This window comes from Grus americana, chromosome 9 (genome assembly GCF_028858705.1).
Source record: "Grus americana isolate bGruAme1 chromosome 9, bGruAme1.mat, whole genome shotgun sequence".
NCBI lineage: Eukaryota > Metazoa > Chordata > Aves > Gruiformes > Gruidae > Grus > Grus americana.
The window spans coordinates 972358-986077 of record NC_072860.1 but is presented as its reverse complement, the minus strand read 5'-3'; the positions used below and the strand labels follow the sequence as shown (position 1 = coordinate 986077).

The following is a 13720-nucleotide window of genomic DNA, read 5'->3' as shown; positions in this document are numbered from 1 at the left end:
TATGTTGGTTTGTTTCCAAAGTTCTATCGGTGGTTCCTTTATTTATTTTTTTTTCATTAGATCAAGCCTCAGAGGTACAGGTGACAATGATGCTGACTGAAAGCTGTAAACTCAGAGGACTTCATCACAGGTAAGCTAAGCAGTGTTTAGAAGCAGAACTATATCTGTGCCAGCTCAAAATACTTGTGCTTAAAACTTCCTGGGGGAGAGGAAACCTTTTTTTTTCAGAATTCAGCCACATTTTCTACATTTGAAGTTGTTTTTTTAAGCCGTAAAGAGCTGAAACTATTTTTGTGTCACTTCAAAATACCGAATTCTAGATGTGCTGCTTATCGCAAAGAGCGCTTATGAGGTTTTTCTGGCTGCACAGTCAGTGAAATCAAATAGTAGCAGCATGTGGGGAAAATGGGGAAAGTCTTTGGTGTTCCAAGCCTCGCAGTGAAATATGGGTAGATATTCCTTTTGTATATTCTCAGTTATTGCAGAAAAAGGTGCTGCAGGCACATGTTGGTTTACGCTGGTTCTTGCACAGACTGGTTGTTAAACGAGGTGGGATCTTGGTGATGACGAGAGTAAGTATATAGGCCGGTTTAGCTAATTTACTAGTCTGTCTTGTATTATTTATGATTTTCTACGTGGTGCAACAAAGTCCTGGGATTAGGTACCCTCCCACGTGGAGATGAGAAAATACTTTTTAGGATTCTTGCACACGTGTTGTCCTGGTACGACATCATAACATCACTGATGGCGTTTATGCCAATAATTCTTACAAAATAAGTTTTTGGGGTGATTGCTTAAGTTTTTAAATTGATGCCCCAAACAGCTTGAGTTAGTGGCAGTTTTGCAGCTTGGATTAAAGGCTGAAATTGGCTTTAAAGATCTTTGTTCCTGGCAAGGATGCGGATAAGAAGAAACCTACACTCATCATCAAGTCCCTGGACTGGTAATTGGTCTTTTTTTTTTTTTTTTTTTACTGGTACTGTGAAGGAAACAAAAATAGTACAAGCAGAATTATTAGTTCTACGGCGCATTAAAAGGTTGCTTTTGTAAGAGTTATTGTAGTTAAGACCTTGCTGAAGATACAGGATTGTATTGAAAGGAGTAGCAGGTTCTTGGGGAAACATACTTAAAACCAAATGAAACAATCCCCCTCTTGTCATTCAGAATCAGCTGTTCCCCTCCATTTTACAAGTCAAACTCCTTAAAAAAAAAAAAAAAGTTCAAAAAGCTTTTTTCTGTACAGTGCCTATAAAGCTAGGGCCTTTATCTTGATCGAAGGCAGAGCTACGTGGGTGCGTAGAGCTTATGGGTGTGACACCTGACTAGCAGACTTCAAGTCAAAACCAGGAAATTTCAAAGTTCCCTTTTGAAAATCATTATAACTCACTGAAGATTTCCTGATATGTTTTCAGTAGAATATACAGTTTTGTAAAAATTGAAACTCTATACAGTTTGTTTCAGTTTCTACGCGTTCATACCTTGATATTATAGGAAGATGTTTAAGCAACTCAGCATGGGGGTTATCTGAGCCATGAGGAGGAGTAAAAGACCTGTGATAAAACTCCTGAGATACTTCTGCGTGTAGAGTACAATTTAATGTTTGAGTGATTCAAAACTAAAATTTTTTCTTCTGTCATTTTAAGGTGAATCAAACATCATGTTTTGACTTTCTTTAAACTACTGAGCTGTATGTTTTATATCCGTAGTTGCATTTAGAATGATACACTTCCAAGTCGAGCGTATATCGCTTCTTAATATAAAAGATAACTTGTATTCACAGAAATTTATTTCAGCCCTTTTGGACCAAGTGAAAACATTTGGAGGGTTCTTCTCAATGGGGAAGTACTCAAATATCTCTCTTTTTTAATGTCTAGGGCTTCAATTATTTGGAGACCTTGTGCTCTGCAATTTGTAATGCAAGATTAATACTTTTCTTCAATGTTGAGTTACTTGTGTTTAGGGATCGAGAAGATTTTTATCACACTTCGTTTTTATAATGTTAGGAATTTCTCTCCTTGTCTTCCAGGAATCTGCTACCCATCACTCACGTCTGTATAGAAGAGGGAGAGAAACCCATGGTGCTGCTGCCGTACATGAACTGGGGGAACCTTAAACTATTCTTGCGACAGTGCAAGCTGGTAGAGGCCAACAATCCTCAGGTACACTCGAAAATCTGGGGATTCTTGCCTGTTGAACTTAGACGTGGTTTCTCATCTGTGTTATGTGCCTTAAAAGAAATAGTTGTGGTATTCGCCTGCTCGGTTGGGACAATGAAAGAATTGGCAAGCAGGTTCCCTAGTGTTTGTCTTGATTCATACGAGGAAAACGTTCTCGGCTGTGTTACCGCAGACATTCAGAGACCGTGAAGCCGAGTTAAACTCTGATTAGGGTAGTAGCTGGTACGTTAAAAAAAAAAAAAAGCCATTAAAAAATAAAGAAAATGGTATATGATTGTGGATTTAAGTTAGACTACATGGGGGAAAATTGTGTATGGAGAAATTTCAGATTTACTGATTTTTTTTTGTATAATTAATAGATTATCCCTTTAGTTCTTAATTATTCTATAGTAAGCATAAAGCACTTCTGTTAAACTTTTAAGGTGCTGCTGTAGACTTGCAGTTAATTAAAACAACTGGATTTATTTAACTTTAGATACTAAAGGAAGTGATCTCTGCTGACTTTTTTCTTTATACTGCTGTGGGTGCTCTGCAGCATTCATAACTTTTACTGTGTTTCAGTGGAACCTGTTGTATATGTTTCATGAGAAGTGAGAAAATATTCCTAGACGAGAACATATTTTGCTTATTTTTAAAAATCTGGAATAAGTGTTTAATGATGGATGTGTATATTTAGTAAAACTATCCCTTTTGTTAGGATTATCTTGTCTTTTCCTTGACGTCACCTTGCTTTGGCTTCTGTCTTTAGACTAAATCAAGCACAAAATGGAATCTTATTTCCTGAGGTCAGCGTTTGTCCCCATTACATACCAGATTTCAAACTAGCAAGGGCCACCTACCTCTGTTAATTTACAAGTTGCGTTAAGCTGCTACGATCTTTCAACTTTGATTTTTACTTGGTTTGCTGCTTAATCTGAGTTAAATCCCTGTGCAACACACTAATATCCCTTTCCAAGAATTTAAACAGAAATTATATTTATAATCTGTGTTATGTCACACAGGTGTTGCATAGTAGCTAGGTATGACCATACCTTAACTATCAAAAAATGGGACATATGGTGTCCTCGATACTTATTTATAAGATGGAGCTCTCCTACAAATACCTACAGCAAACTCTTGACTTTTCTGAAATAATACATGGCTATTGTTCTTAATAACAACTGGTTAACGAAGAAGCTGGTTTATTACTGTTTAAATTTATTATTTGGTTTATTTTAAGCCCAATCTCCCAGCTTCAGTGTGTCAACCAACTGCAGTTTCTGAAACACTAGAAATGAAAGAGCGAGCCCAGGGTATAAGTATGCGCAAGGGTTTAATTTATAGAGGACTGTGAAGGTGTAGAAGATGGAGCCAACAGCCTTTGATACTAGTTTTCAGCAACAGATAGCAACAAGAACTGTACTGTTTGTGCTCTCCTGCCTGAAAATGAATTGGTTTCAAGAGAAACAAAGTGAAAAAAGTGGGGTAAGAAGGGTAAAATTGACCATTTTTGCCTATATTCACCACTAATCAAAGGAAAAGCTGTGGCAGGCAGTTGCAAATTGGAAACATTTGCCTCTGGCATGTCAAAACAAAAGAAGTAGTTAAAATTTGGAATAAGGAGTCTCCGTAAGTTTTTGACTGATGGTAGTGTCTGTAGTAAGGTACTAGAAAGCCTCAGCCACTAACAGGGGAGAGGAGGGGGCACTAGGAAATAACAAAACTACTAAACTAGCAGGAACTGGGCCTGGAGTTTTGCAATAATTGTTCTTCTGTCCTCTTGCAGGCAATTTCCCAGCAGGATCTTGTACATATGGCTATTCAGATTGCCTGTGGAATGAGTTACTTGGCCAGACGGGAGGTCATTCACAAAGACCTGGCTGCTAGAAACTGTGTGTAAGTACTAAAGGGGGTAGAGTCATCGTGCGGGCTAGCGTTAGTAGCTAGGGCTAGGTAGGGCTTTCTCCAATTGATCTGATCACTACTTCAAAATATACCACTGTGGGGTTTTTTTCAAATTTTGGGTGAATATTCTTGTCAGTGAAGTTGTTTTCCTCTGCATGTCAGATAAACCAGAAAGCATGGTTTTCAAGAAAGCAGAATATCCTCATCTTAAATACTTTTGCTAGGTTTTGTCTACCCTTGTGGGTTTTTTTTTTTTCAAAGGCTTGAAAAATATTGAAGCCTCACTTAAACTTTAATAAAAACTTGGACTATCTTTGGCCATTTACCAATGGATAGATTTTTTTTTTTGTATGAAGTTGGTTTGAAAATGGCTTTGATCCCTGATAGATTTCGTAGTTGTGAAATGATGGGTCGATAGGAATGTGCTCTGTAAATGGTAGGAATGCTGAAGTAGGGTTTGAGACCATCTTCTGACTGGAATATGCCCTCAAAATGTAGAGATTGAGGTGTTTGGTGGATTCTGTAAACCAAATCACTTGGAGACCACCAACTGTGCTCATTCTCCACCTGCTTTCATACCTAACAAGGGGAAACATAGAAAATACTAAACTTAATATCTGAAAATACTGAAAGGGGCAGTTAGTCTTAGGATATCTGCAAGTAACGTAATACAGGTACTTTTCAGAATTCATGACCGTGTTTGAAGCATTGAATTCAAGTTCTTGTTTTGGAGAGACACTTCTCCTTTTTGCCTCCCCCCTCAAAGGACAAGTACTGGTTTATTAATGAATTAGCAATGAAGGAAAAGGAGAAAGAACCAACCTTTGGGTTAGACCCCAGAGCTGTGTCCAAATTGTCAGACAGTGAAGTAACTTCTACTGATGAATATAAAGCCTTTAACCTGAAATTGGCTGTTAGAGGTGATTTTGAGCTTTGAGCTCTGCTTTATCATAAATAATTTCATTTATGAAACAGTACATCATCATTGGATCACTTGGGATGATTGCACATCTTGCATTCCTTCAGTTACAATGCTTCATTTAGCTTTGGAAGAAAATAAAATGCCTTGTCCTTTAGTCATTTGCTTGATTCTTCTTGTGTCTGTTTTATGAAAATATTATTGATAAACTAGTTAATTTCTCAGAATTACTGCCCACATCTCGCATTACATGTAATCTGAGAGGCTTTTTGCCTTAACAACACCTACAGTAAAGACTGGAGCACACTCTCAAATCTTCAGGTTTCTTGGTTGCCCGGGCAGGAGTTGTGACCGAGTTACTGTCTCGGTCCCTGTTCTTTGGCTTCCATCTCTTTCAACTTTTTGCCACCTTTGTGTTTTTCCTTTATTTGCCAACGTGTTTTCCAGTATATGCTTGGAAATACCTCCTAGGATCTTCAAGGCATCAGTCCCTCCAATATCTTCATGGCAAAGTTGTTCAACCACGTTGTTGTACCCCTTTTTGACTGGGGGTTTGCTTTCATTGTTCCTACGTAGTCCTTGAAGTGGAAGCCCAGTTTCTGCCTCTGCGCTTCTCATGGACGGCACGCCTTCTGGTGTGTGGTCTGCATTGGGGCCGTGCCACTGCTGTCCATTAGAGAGCTCTGAACATCTGGCTCAGCAATTACTAGTAAAATATGGGTGACATTTCCAACATCAGGATAGGTCGTACTCCCGAAATTCGGACTCACTTCCCTGCCTAGCCCCTCGGGGTCATCAGAGGTCACTGTTGTTACTGCTTTTGTCCTTTGTGCTTCTGTCCGCAAAACCACTTGGTCCTCTCAGATTCAGTCTGTCACCTGGTTCCTCACACGTCCCAACCAGAGCCAACAGAGTTTCTGACGTTGCATCCCAGGGGCTAAGAGAAAAAGCTGGGGGACGCTTAAGCACTCACGCTTGTCCTGGGATATTCTTTTATCCACTGCACCAGTTGCACTGGCACCACTGGCATCAGGCGCTGCTGGTGTAGTGAATGCTGGGACAGGGAGCGGGGAGATCCACCCTGAAGCCATCCCTTGTGCTTTTGAGCTAGTGCCACCAAGCTGGTCCAGCAGAATCTTTCCTGGCTCTTGTGCTATGTAAGGATGCTTGGTTTGATGCAGTTCCTTAGCGACTCTTTCCCGAATTCCTTTTGCTTTTCCTTTCTGAGCATGTTGAGTTAGAAGTGGTACAACAGGAGACAAAGATCACAAACAGTGCTCTGGGAAAATTACTTTGACCTCTCATTTCTGTGCAGTGAATTAATTGCCTCGTGCCCTTGCTGTGTGAAGGTTCGGCAGTCCAGACAGCTTGACTCCCTGCCCTCCTGGGGCAAAGTCCGACTTCGCTTTAGTTGCCATACATGTGATCTGGAGTTGCTGGCAGGAAAAATCAATTCATAGTGCACCTGGTACTACTTCTTCATGGGAAATGTGGGCAGAAGCTGAGCATCTACTGCAGTGTGCTGCAGTACAAGAAATCCTGGGCTAGCCTAAAGAGAAAAAGATAGCCAGGATATAGAATCCAGTAGCCAGGCTTCCTTGAAGGGCTTTGTTCATCTGCCACCCCTTTGTTCCCCAGGTCTATTCCTGTATGGTGAAAGACTGGGAGGAGTTGGTATGAAGCGTATCAGACGTACGTACCTGTACCCTACTTCTGGGAAGGGAGCCAGGATCGCAGTGGTCTTGGCAGGTTTGTGAAGGGGAGAAATACTCTTGGTCTCAAATGCCCATGGTGCAGTTGAGCCCGGTTAGAGTGGACATAAGGATTACAGGAGTCGTAGCTCTCTAGTTGCTGGAAAATTACCCTTTGTATCGTATTTGTTTATAAACAGGCCTTCTAGGAATTTCTCTGAACTCTTAAGAGTGATTAGATATGAAAATTTCCTGGTTATAAATTTTAAAGGCAGTGAACTGACCTGAGAGTGCATAGAAATGGGATAAATAAGAAGGTACTTGAGATAGCGATGTGGGAAACACACAAATTCAGCATTTCTATTTAATTTTTCTCATCGAAATAAATACTTGATGAAACAAAAGGACAGCAAACATCATTTTGTTACAACCCTCCCAACTTGATGTTATTTCTTTATTTTTCTCATAAGATGTTAAAGCCAACATCTTACCCATATTCTGAAGTCAGCTGTTCATGAGAACATTCAACTTTATTACACGCTTTAAGTTCACAAGAATATGAATTAACATCCTGCACGGGGGAGGGACAACATCAGTAGGCTCCGTGTGCTTTTTTGAGTCATCTTTTGTTGATTAAAAGTCAGTTTCCCTTAGCCAGTATCTTATTTCTGACAACAGTCAGAACGAATTACCTCTCGTTGAGGGGAAGAAATAAGATCTTACCAGCTTGCTTGATTAGAGACAAGCTTTAAGGCCACAAATAATATTGGTTGCTTTAACGAGATATTACTGGATCTTGCTTTGCTTAAATCTTTGGCTCATTATTGCTACAGAGGTACTATAGGTAAAATTTTAATTGATCTGATAGAGGATCTCCGAGGGAGCAGGAATAATTTAAGGGAGTTGCTTGTTTACTTTAACTATATTTTTTGCACTTGTAAATGTTTGATTTTATTTAATCAAAGACTGCTGATTTTTCTAGTGCTTATCTCTTAGCACAGAATAAATATGTTCTTTGATAATAGTTGGTAATCCCAGAATAAAGGGTGTCTTGATCTAGAAGAATTCTAGTCCTTTGAGATGTTGATAGTGTGATTAGCATTCCCCAATTAAATCCCGAGCCTGAAACTTAAGGTTGAGCATAAATATTTTCTGTAAAACTGTAATGTCAGGTTTGCTAAATACTTCTGTTCTTTTAAATTAGCATTGACGATGCACTTCAGGTTAAGATAACAGACAACGCGCTATCTCGAGACCTGTTTCCTATGGATTACCATTGTCTGGGAGATAATGAAAACAGACCAGTTCGATGGATGGCTCTTGAAAGCCTGGTTAACAATGAATTTTCCAGTGCTAGTGATGTGGTAAGTTCTTTGTTGGTTTGGGGTTTTTTTTCCTCTTATATTTTGTAGATATATTTTGTTGATATTTTTCCCTTTTTTCAACCCTTGGAGAATCATGGTGCTGAATAGATAAGTGATTTGTCCAGGACACCATCTGTACACCTGCTTCCTGCACTTGCTGCTTGTGGCGGGTAGTTCAAAGGTCAAGCGGGCCCGTCTTGCATGGCAGAATTGTCCGTCGCACCTTGTTCTCAGTTGTGTTAGTAAAAAAGGCAATTAAATTCAGTGAGCAATCTGTACTGGGACTTGCCTGGTGGCTGAATGAACGTGATCCAGAGTCCACAACAATATTTCAGTTGCGGTTTCACAGACAGAGAAAAGAGGGGGGAAGAATTGTTTCCCTTGACCTGCCGGCTACGCTGATGCTGACACACTGCAGAATGCAGCCGGCTTCTTTTGCTTCAAGGGCAAGCTGCTGATGTGTTCAGCTTGCTCACCAGGCCCCCCAGGTCCCTTTCTGCAAAGCCACTGTCCAGGTGGCCGGCCCCAGCCAGTCCTGCCGCACGGGGACATCCCCTCCCAGATGCGGGACTTTGCATTTGCTTTCCATGAACTTTGAGGTCCCTGCAGCCCGTTTCTCCAGCTTCTCGAGGTCCTTCTGCAGAACCCTGTCTTCTCTGACCAGATTGGTATCATCCACGAACTTCCTGAGTCCAGGTTGTTACTGAAGACAGCGGTACGGATTCCTGAGTCCAGGTTGTTACTGAAGACAGCGGTACGGATTCCTGAGTCCAGGTTGTTACTGAAGACAGCGGTACGGATTCCTGAGCAGTGCCACTGGTAGCCAGCTGTTAGTTGGATGACTACTGCTGGTAACAGCAGTTTGAGTCCAGCAGTACAGCCACTTTAATGTCAACATCTCACTAATTTGGTATAAGGATGCTGTGGAAGATAACGTCAAAGGCTTTGCCAAAGTCAAGGTGGACATCCCTTGCTCACCCTGTGTCCTCTAACAATATCTTCTCAGCAGAGGACCGGTCAGGTTAGACACCGTTTGCCCTCGATAAATCCACGCTGGCTGTTCCCAGACACCTTTGTGCTTCGTACGTATGGAAGTGACTTCGGGGTCTCCTGCTCCCAAGAGCAGTGGGACCTGGTGTTAGACTACCTGGCCCATAGTTCCCCAGATCCCACCTCGTCAAGAGGGGACCTTTTGTCCAGTTGTCAGCAACCTCCCCTGGTTGCGATGGCTTTTCAAAGATGATGAGAGCAGCGTTGCAATGACATCACCCTGCTCCTTCGGCACTCTCGAATGCATCCTGTCTGGTACAGTGGTCTGGTGTGTACGCGCTCGGCTTCAGTGCAGCCCGAATGCCTTCCTCTATGGGCATTTCTTGGTAGTTTGAGCTTTGTTTCTTCCAAACTCCATCCCCGTATGCTGATGTGTTCTCACTGTATTCCTCATGTAGCTGTCTCCTGCTTCCACCCTCTCTTTCCTGCCTTAGCTAGGAGGTCTTTCTGCTAGTGCTCAAGCCACATAAACAAAAACAAAACAAAAAAGGGAAGGAGTGAGCTCTGCTCCAGAAATACTTCTGTACTCATTGGAAAAGGCGTAGGGTTTTGTGTTACACCAAACTTGAAGACAGAACAGGAAATAGGAAGTTGCCTGTAAAAGCCTGTTTTTATAATACTAAATGGGATCAATTAAATGTTGATTTCTTAATCTGGAACGCAAAAGCATTCACTGTTCGTGAAGACTGCGCTTGGAAATAAAAGCTTGCGTAACACTGGCAGCGGAATGTAGAATTTTATTAGGATGAAGGCACCTCGGTACAGGACCATTTCAGAAAACTCAAGCGCAATTCAGCATATAGTCCGCACTATTTTAACACAAAACTCCTTTTCGCATTATATAGGGATAAACGCAACTCCGCTTCTAATACATAGTTCTTAACTTTGCTTATGTAGCTAGCTGAGTTTTGCAGGGTGCAAAAATGGACCGCTCTTCTGGGTGTGGAAAATACTATCTGCCCTAAAAAACAGCTTTGCATTTACCTGGATGCTTTTCACAAACGTGGTGTAATATGTTTTTGTCTGCTTGCTAGGAGCAAATCTAGTTATCGATTGCGTTTAACTTGCAATCAGTGGTGAAATCTGTTACAAACAATTTAGGTGGTGTCAGTTAAGATGCAGTTGGCATGTGCTCTAGGCTTGCTTTTTGGATGCATTTCTTTAAAATGGTTTTGCTGGCTTGAGACATTCCTAATGTGTTCCTCCTCTGCCAGCAGTTATATCAGTCAGCCAAAGCGCAGAAAAACAAAACACGGTTCCTGTTGAATTTTAATTCTGTGGGTTTTTTTCCCCTCTGTTGGACATGAAGCTCTGCACCTCTTTATGCCATTTTTATGCAGCTACTTACGGATTAGAAATAGCTCTATTCTCAAAGTAGTTTTGCTTGAGTTGCCCTTTATTCTCATGTTCTTGGTGCACCTTGGCATTTTTCTTAACTGCGGATAAAGAGGGTGTCCTTCCCACGCTGCTAACGGACGGCTGTTGAGCATCTCTGCCCCTGCCGTTCTCCAGCTCTGAGCTACCCATCGGCATGCACCAACAGCGTCCCTTACTTCAGGCTTTGCTCGAGAGGTTTCCTTTGATTAAAACCAAGAATCTTTCGAGGCTTGCAGAATTCCGCCCCTTCTTAATAAATCATGATGTTTTCAGCACTTGTAACCTCAGTGGTGAATCATCACTGTGCAGTATCAGCACCATCTATGTTTTTGTCTCTTGATACCAGCTAGTAAATCATTTTACTTGTGCTTGCACATGGATTGATTGATTTTTTTCATCACCATAAGCTCCTTTTGGCAAGTATCGTCAACTGGATGATGTGTCGAATGCTGATCCAGCTGTCAGGTTTACTTAGATGAAATCTTTTTCTTATGAGTCCTACTTCTGAGCATATACTTAAAATATACAGATTTTTAAATATACAGACTTTGATTTTTAAAAAAACAATGGTTTCATTCAGTCTGCTCTTCTGCACCTTTGGGTTTTACTGACCTTTGAGGAATTTCATGTAGTGTTTTGAAGAGGTAAAATGTAGTATAAATTTGTTAATTTTTTCAAAACAGTGAGTTTAGTGCTTAATATTCGTTAAAGTGTTTTGAAATGTCATATTGGAAAAATGCAGTAAATACATGATTTTCTAGCACTTAAGTCTTTGTGCACTAAGATTTTAATTTTAGTTCAGTTTAACACCTGTTCTGTGATTCTTAATTGTGCCCGTTCAAGACAAAGCATTGTTGTGTTGAACTTGGACATGTGTAACCTTTCTGTAAAGCTTTCTTACTCTGTGTATTCTTACTCATGGCTGATTTTGCGGAACGTCTGAAGGAGTTCTCAAAATTCAGCGTGCTCCATTAATGCTGTACGCTATTTCTTTTTAGTGGGCCTTCGGAGTAACGCTGTGGGAGCTGATGACTTTAGGACAGACTCCGTATGTGGATATCGACCCCTTTGAGATGGCTGCTTATTTAAAGGATGGCTATCGAATAGCTCAGCCAATCAACTGCCCTGATGAACTGTAAGTGTTTTTGGAGAGGTGATAAAACGTCTGGTTTTTAAGCAGCATGTTAAGCCAGGCTTAGCGGTGAAAGAGCCAGGTTTGCCTTCCCCTGCCTGTTTATTCTGCTTCTTAGGCTGAGCCTCATGTAAGTATTTGTGTGGCTTCAGTGACCTACGTGTAGGAACTTGGGCTAAAGTTAATTGCTGCTTTTTGTTGTTGTTGTCAAGTTTCACCTAATCCTGACCCAACTCTCTTCCTTATTCCGACATATGGGAGCAATGGGGTTGATCAGCAGGTCGGGAGGAGGCCGGCAAAGGGGCTGAGGGGTCTTCAGCTCAGTGTTTGTGGGGCTGCAGTGTAGGAAGCCACTAGGTTAGCAGGTAGAGGGAACGTCTGTTCTCTCAGCAAGACTATGGAGACGTGCTGTGTGTAATGGAGTTAAATTGGCAGCGCTCGAGGTGTTTATTCGTAATCCTAATGGTATAAGAGAACACAAGCGCACAGGCGCTACCTTCTGCCTCACGTGTTCTTCCAAATCCCCTTCCCGTAAACCTGCCACGGAAACACTTTGAACTGTGCTTTTTACAATAGTTGAGCAATTTCCAATGAACTGTGTATTGCTTCCTTCTGGATCACCTCTGACTCGTATCCTAATCAAACCAGCGCTTCCAGTCACAGCACGTTTATTGATCGTTCCAGGTGTCTGCCTTCCGAAGGAGTTGTTCGGCACTGTGTATCAGATACGTGGTTCCTTTTGTCTCTCGGGTCTGCAGGTTTTCTAACACCAAAGCTGGGACGGTGGTCACCTGGCTTCCGTTCTCATGTCTTCTGTTTGTCTTTTTCTTCCAGGTTTGCTGTGATGGCCTGCTGTTGGGCCCTAGATCCTGAAGAAAGACCCAAGTTTCAGCAGCTGGTGCAATGTTTAACTGAATTTCATGCAGCATTGGGAGCTTACGTCTGAAACTGCAGAAGATGATTCAATTCACTGATTGGGAGAAGGCATGGCATACATCTGCAGCTCCATGCGTCGCTCGGACTCACACACGTGATGTGTATAAAGCAACACCAAAGGGAGAAAGCACTTCTTCCAAAACACTGTGCCTTAGAATGCTTTAGTAGTCTGAAGTTTTTTTGTAAGACCTCTTGATGTTGAATATTTTCTAGATATCACTTTTGCTAAGTTAAATCGAGACCTTTTTATTTGCCATCAGGATTTTTAAAGTGTAGTGATAGTGAACGTAAACACAAGATTTGGATGGACTATTGCACTCTTAAAACACACGTGATTTTTTTTTTTTTTTGAAGGGTATATGGAACTGGTAAAAAAATGAGGATGGGGAAATTAATGCAAAAGCCACGGTGCAGAAAATTTTCCCTGCTTTTTAAAAATATTGAAACTGAATCTTTCTGACCAGCTCTAGTGTTTGTACTTGTATGTATCTGGAATAGCTTTTTAGTATCAACTTCTTCTATTTTGAGACAACAGCACATTGTGGTTGGATCCACAAGCGGCATCTTACTTTTTTTTTTAACCCATTCACGAATGTTTTTTGAAAAAGCTGGTCTTCAGGATACAATATCCCCTTTTTTAAAGCAGTAAGTGATTATGTAAAAGTGATTCCAGTTTACCTCATACAGAGAATAGTAAAGGTAAAGGGGTAAAAACGGTGCCCCTCCTTGCAGATAAAAGGCTGATGTGATTTTTAAGATGGTTTTATGTGCTAAATAGAGGCCTTCAGAGAAGCGCCAAAGCAGCCCTTGTGTGGGAGTCTTTCACCTCAGACTTCTGGATTGCAGTTTCTCTTGTTCCAAAAGGTACTGGTTGTTTTTTATGGGCTTTTATGGCCTGAAATGGGCTTAAATATATAAATATATATTTGTAAAGACACTTGCAGAGTAAAGAATGTTTTTCTATGTCTAATGTGAAAGCTTGGTCCCTCGCATTGCCCTGTGTACTGAACTTGCAGGTTGGTGGTGGCCATTGGGCTGGAGTTGGTACAAAGACAAGGTGGGTCGCCTGCCTCCCTCCCGGCACAACCAGTCCCTGAGACTTAATATATTGTCCTGCTGCCTTCCTGAGCCCAAATGTCCATTCCACCCCTGGCTATTTTGAGTTGAGCGTTACTGAAGAGGACCGAAAA

At 41.3% G+C, this 13720-nt stretch overlaps 1 protein-coding gene across 2 annotated transcripts in view; it reads left to right on the top strand.

Annotated features, from left to right (window-relative positions):
• RYK (receptor like tyrosine kinase) overlaps positions 1-13467 on the top strand; it is a 61908-nt gene extending 48441 nt beyond the window's left edge. For both annotated transcript variants that reach the window (XM_054835635.1, XM_054835634.1), the window contains exons 10-15: positions 61-130; positions 2027-2159; positions 3943-4052; positions 7876-8035; positions 11461-11597; positions 12429-13467. In XM_054835635.1, the coding sequence (XP_054691610.1) occupies positions 61-130; positions 2027-2159; positions 3943-4052; positions 7876-8035; positions 11461-11597; positions 12429-12540 (722 nt within the window). In that variant the 3' untranslated portion in view covers positions 12541-13467. The remainder of the gene's footprint in view (positions 1-60; positions 131-2026; positions 2160-3942; positions 4053-7875; positions 8036-11460; positions 11598-12428) is intronic.
• The last annotated feature ends 253 nt before the right edge of the window (positions 13468-13720 follow it).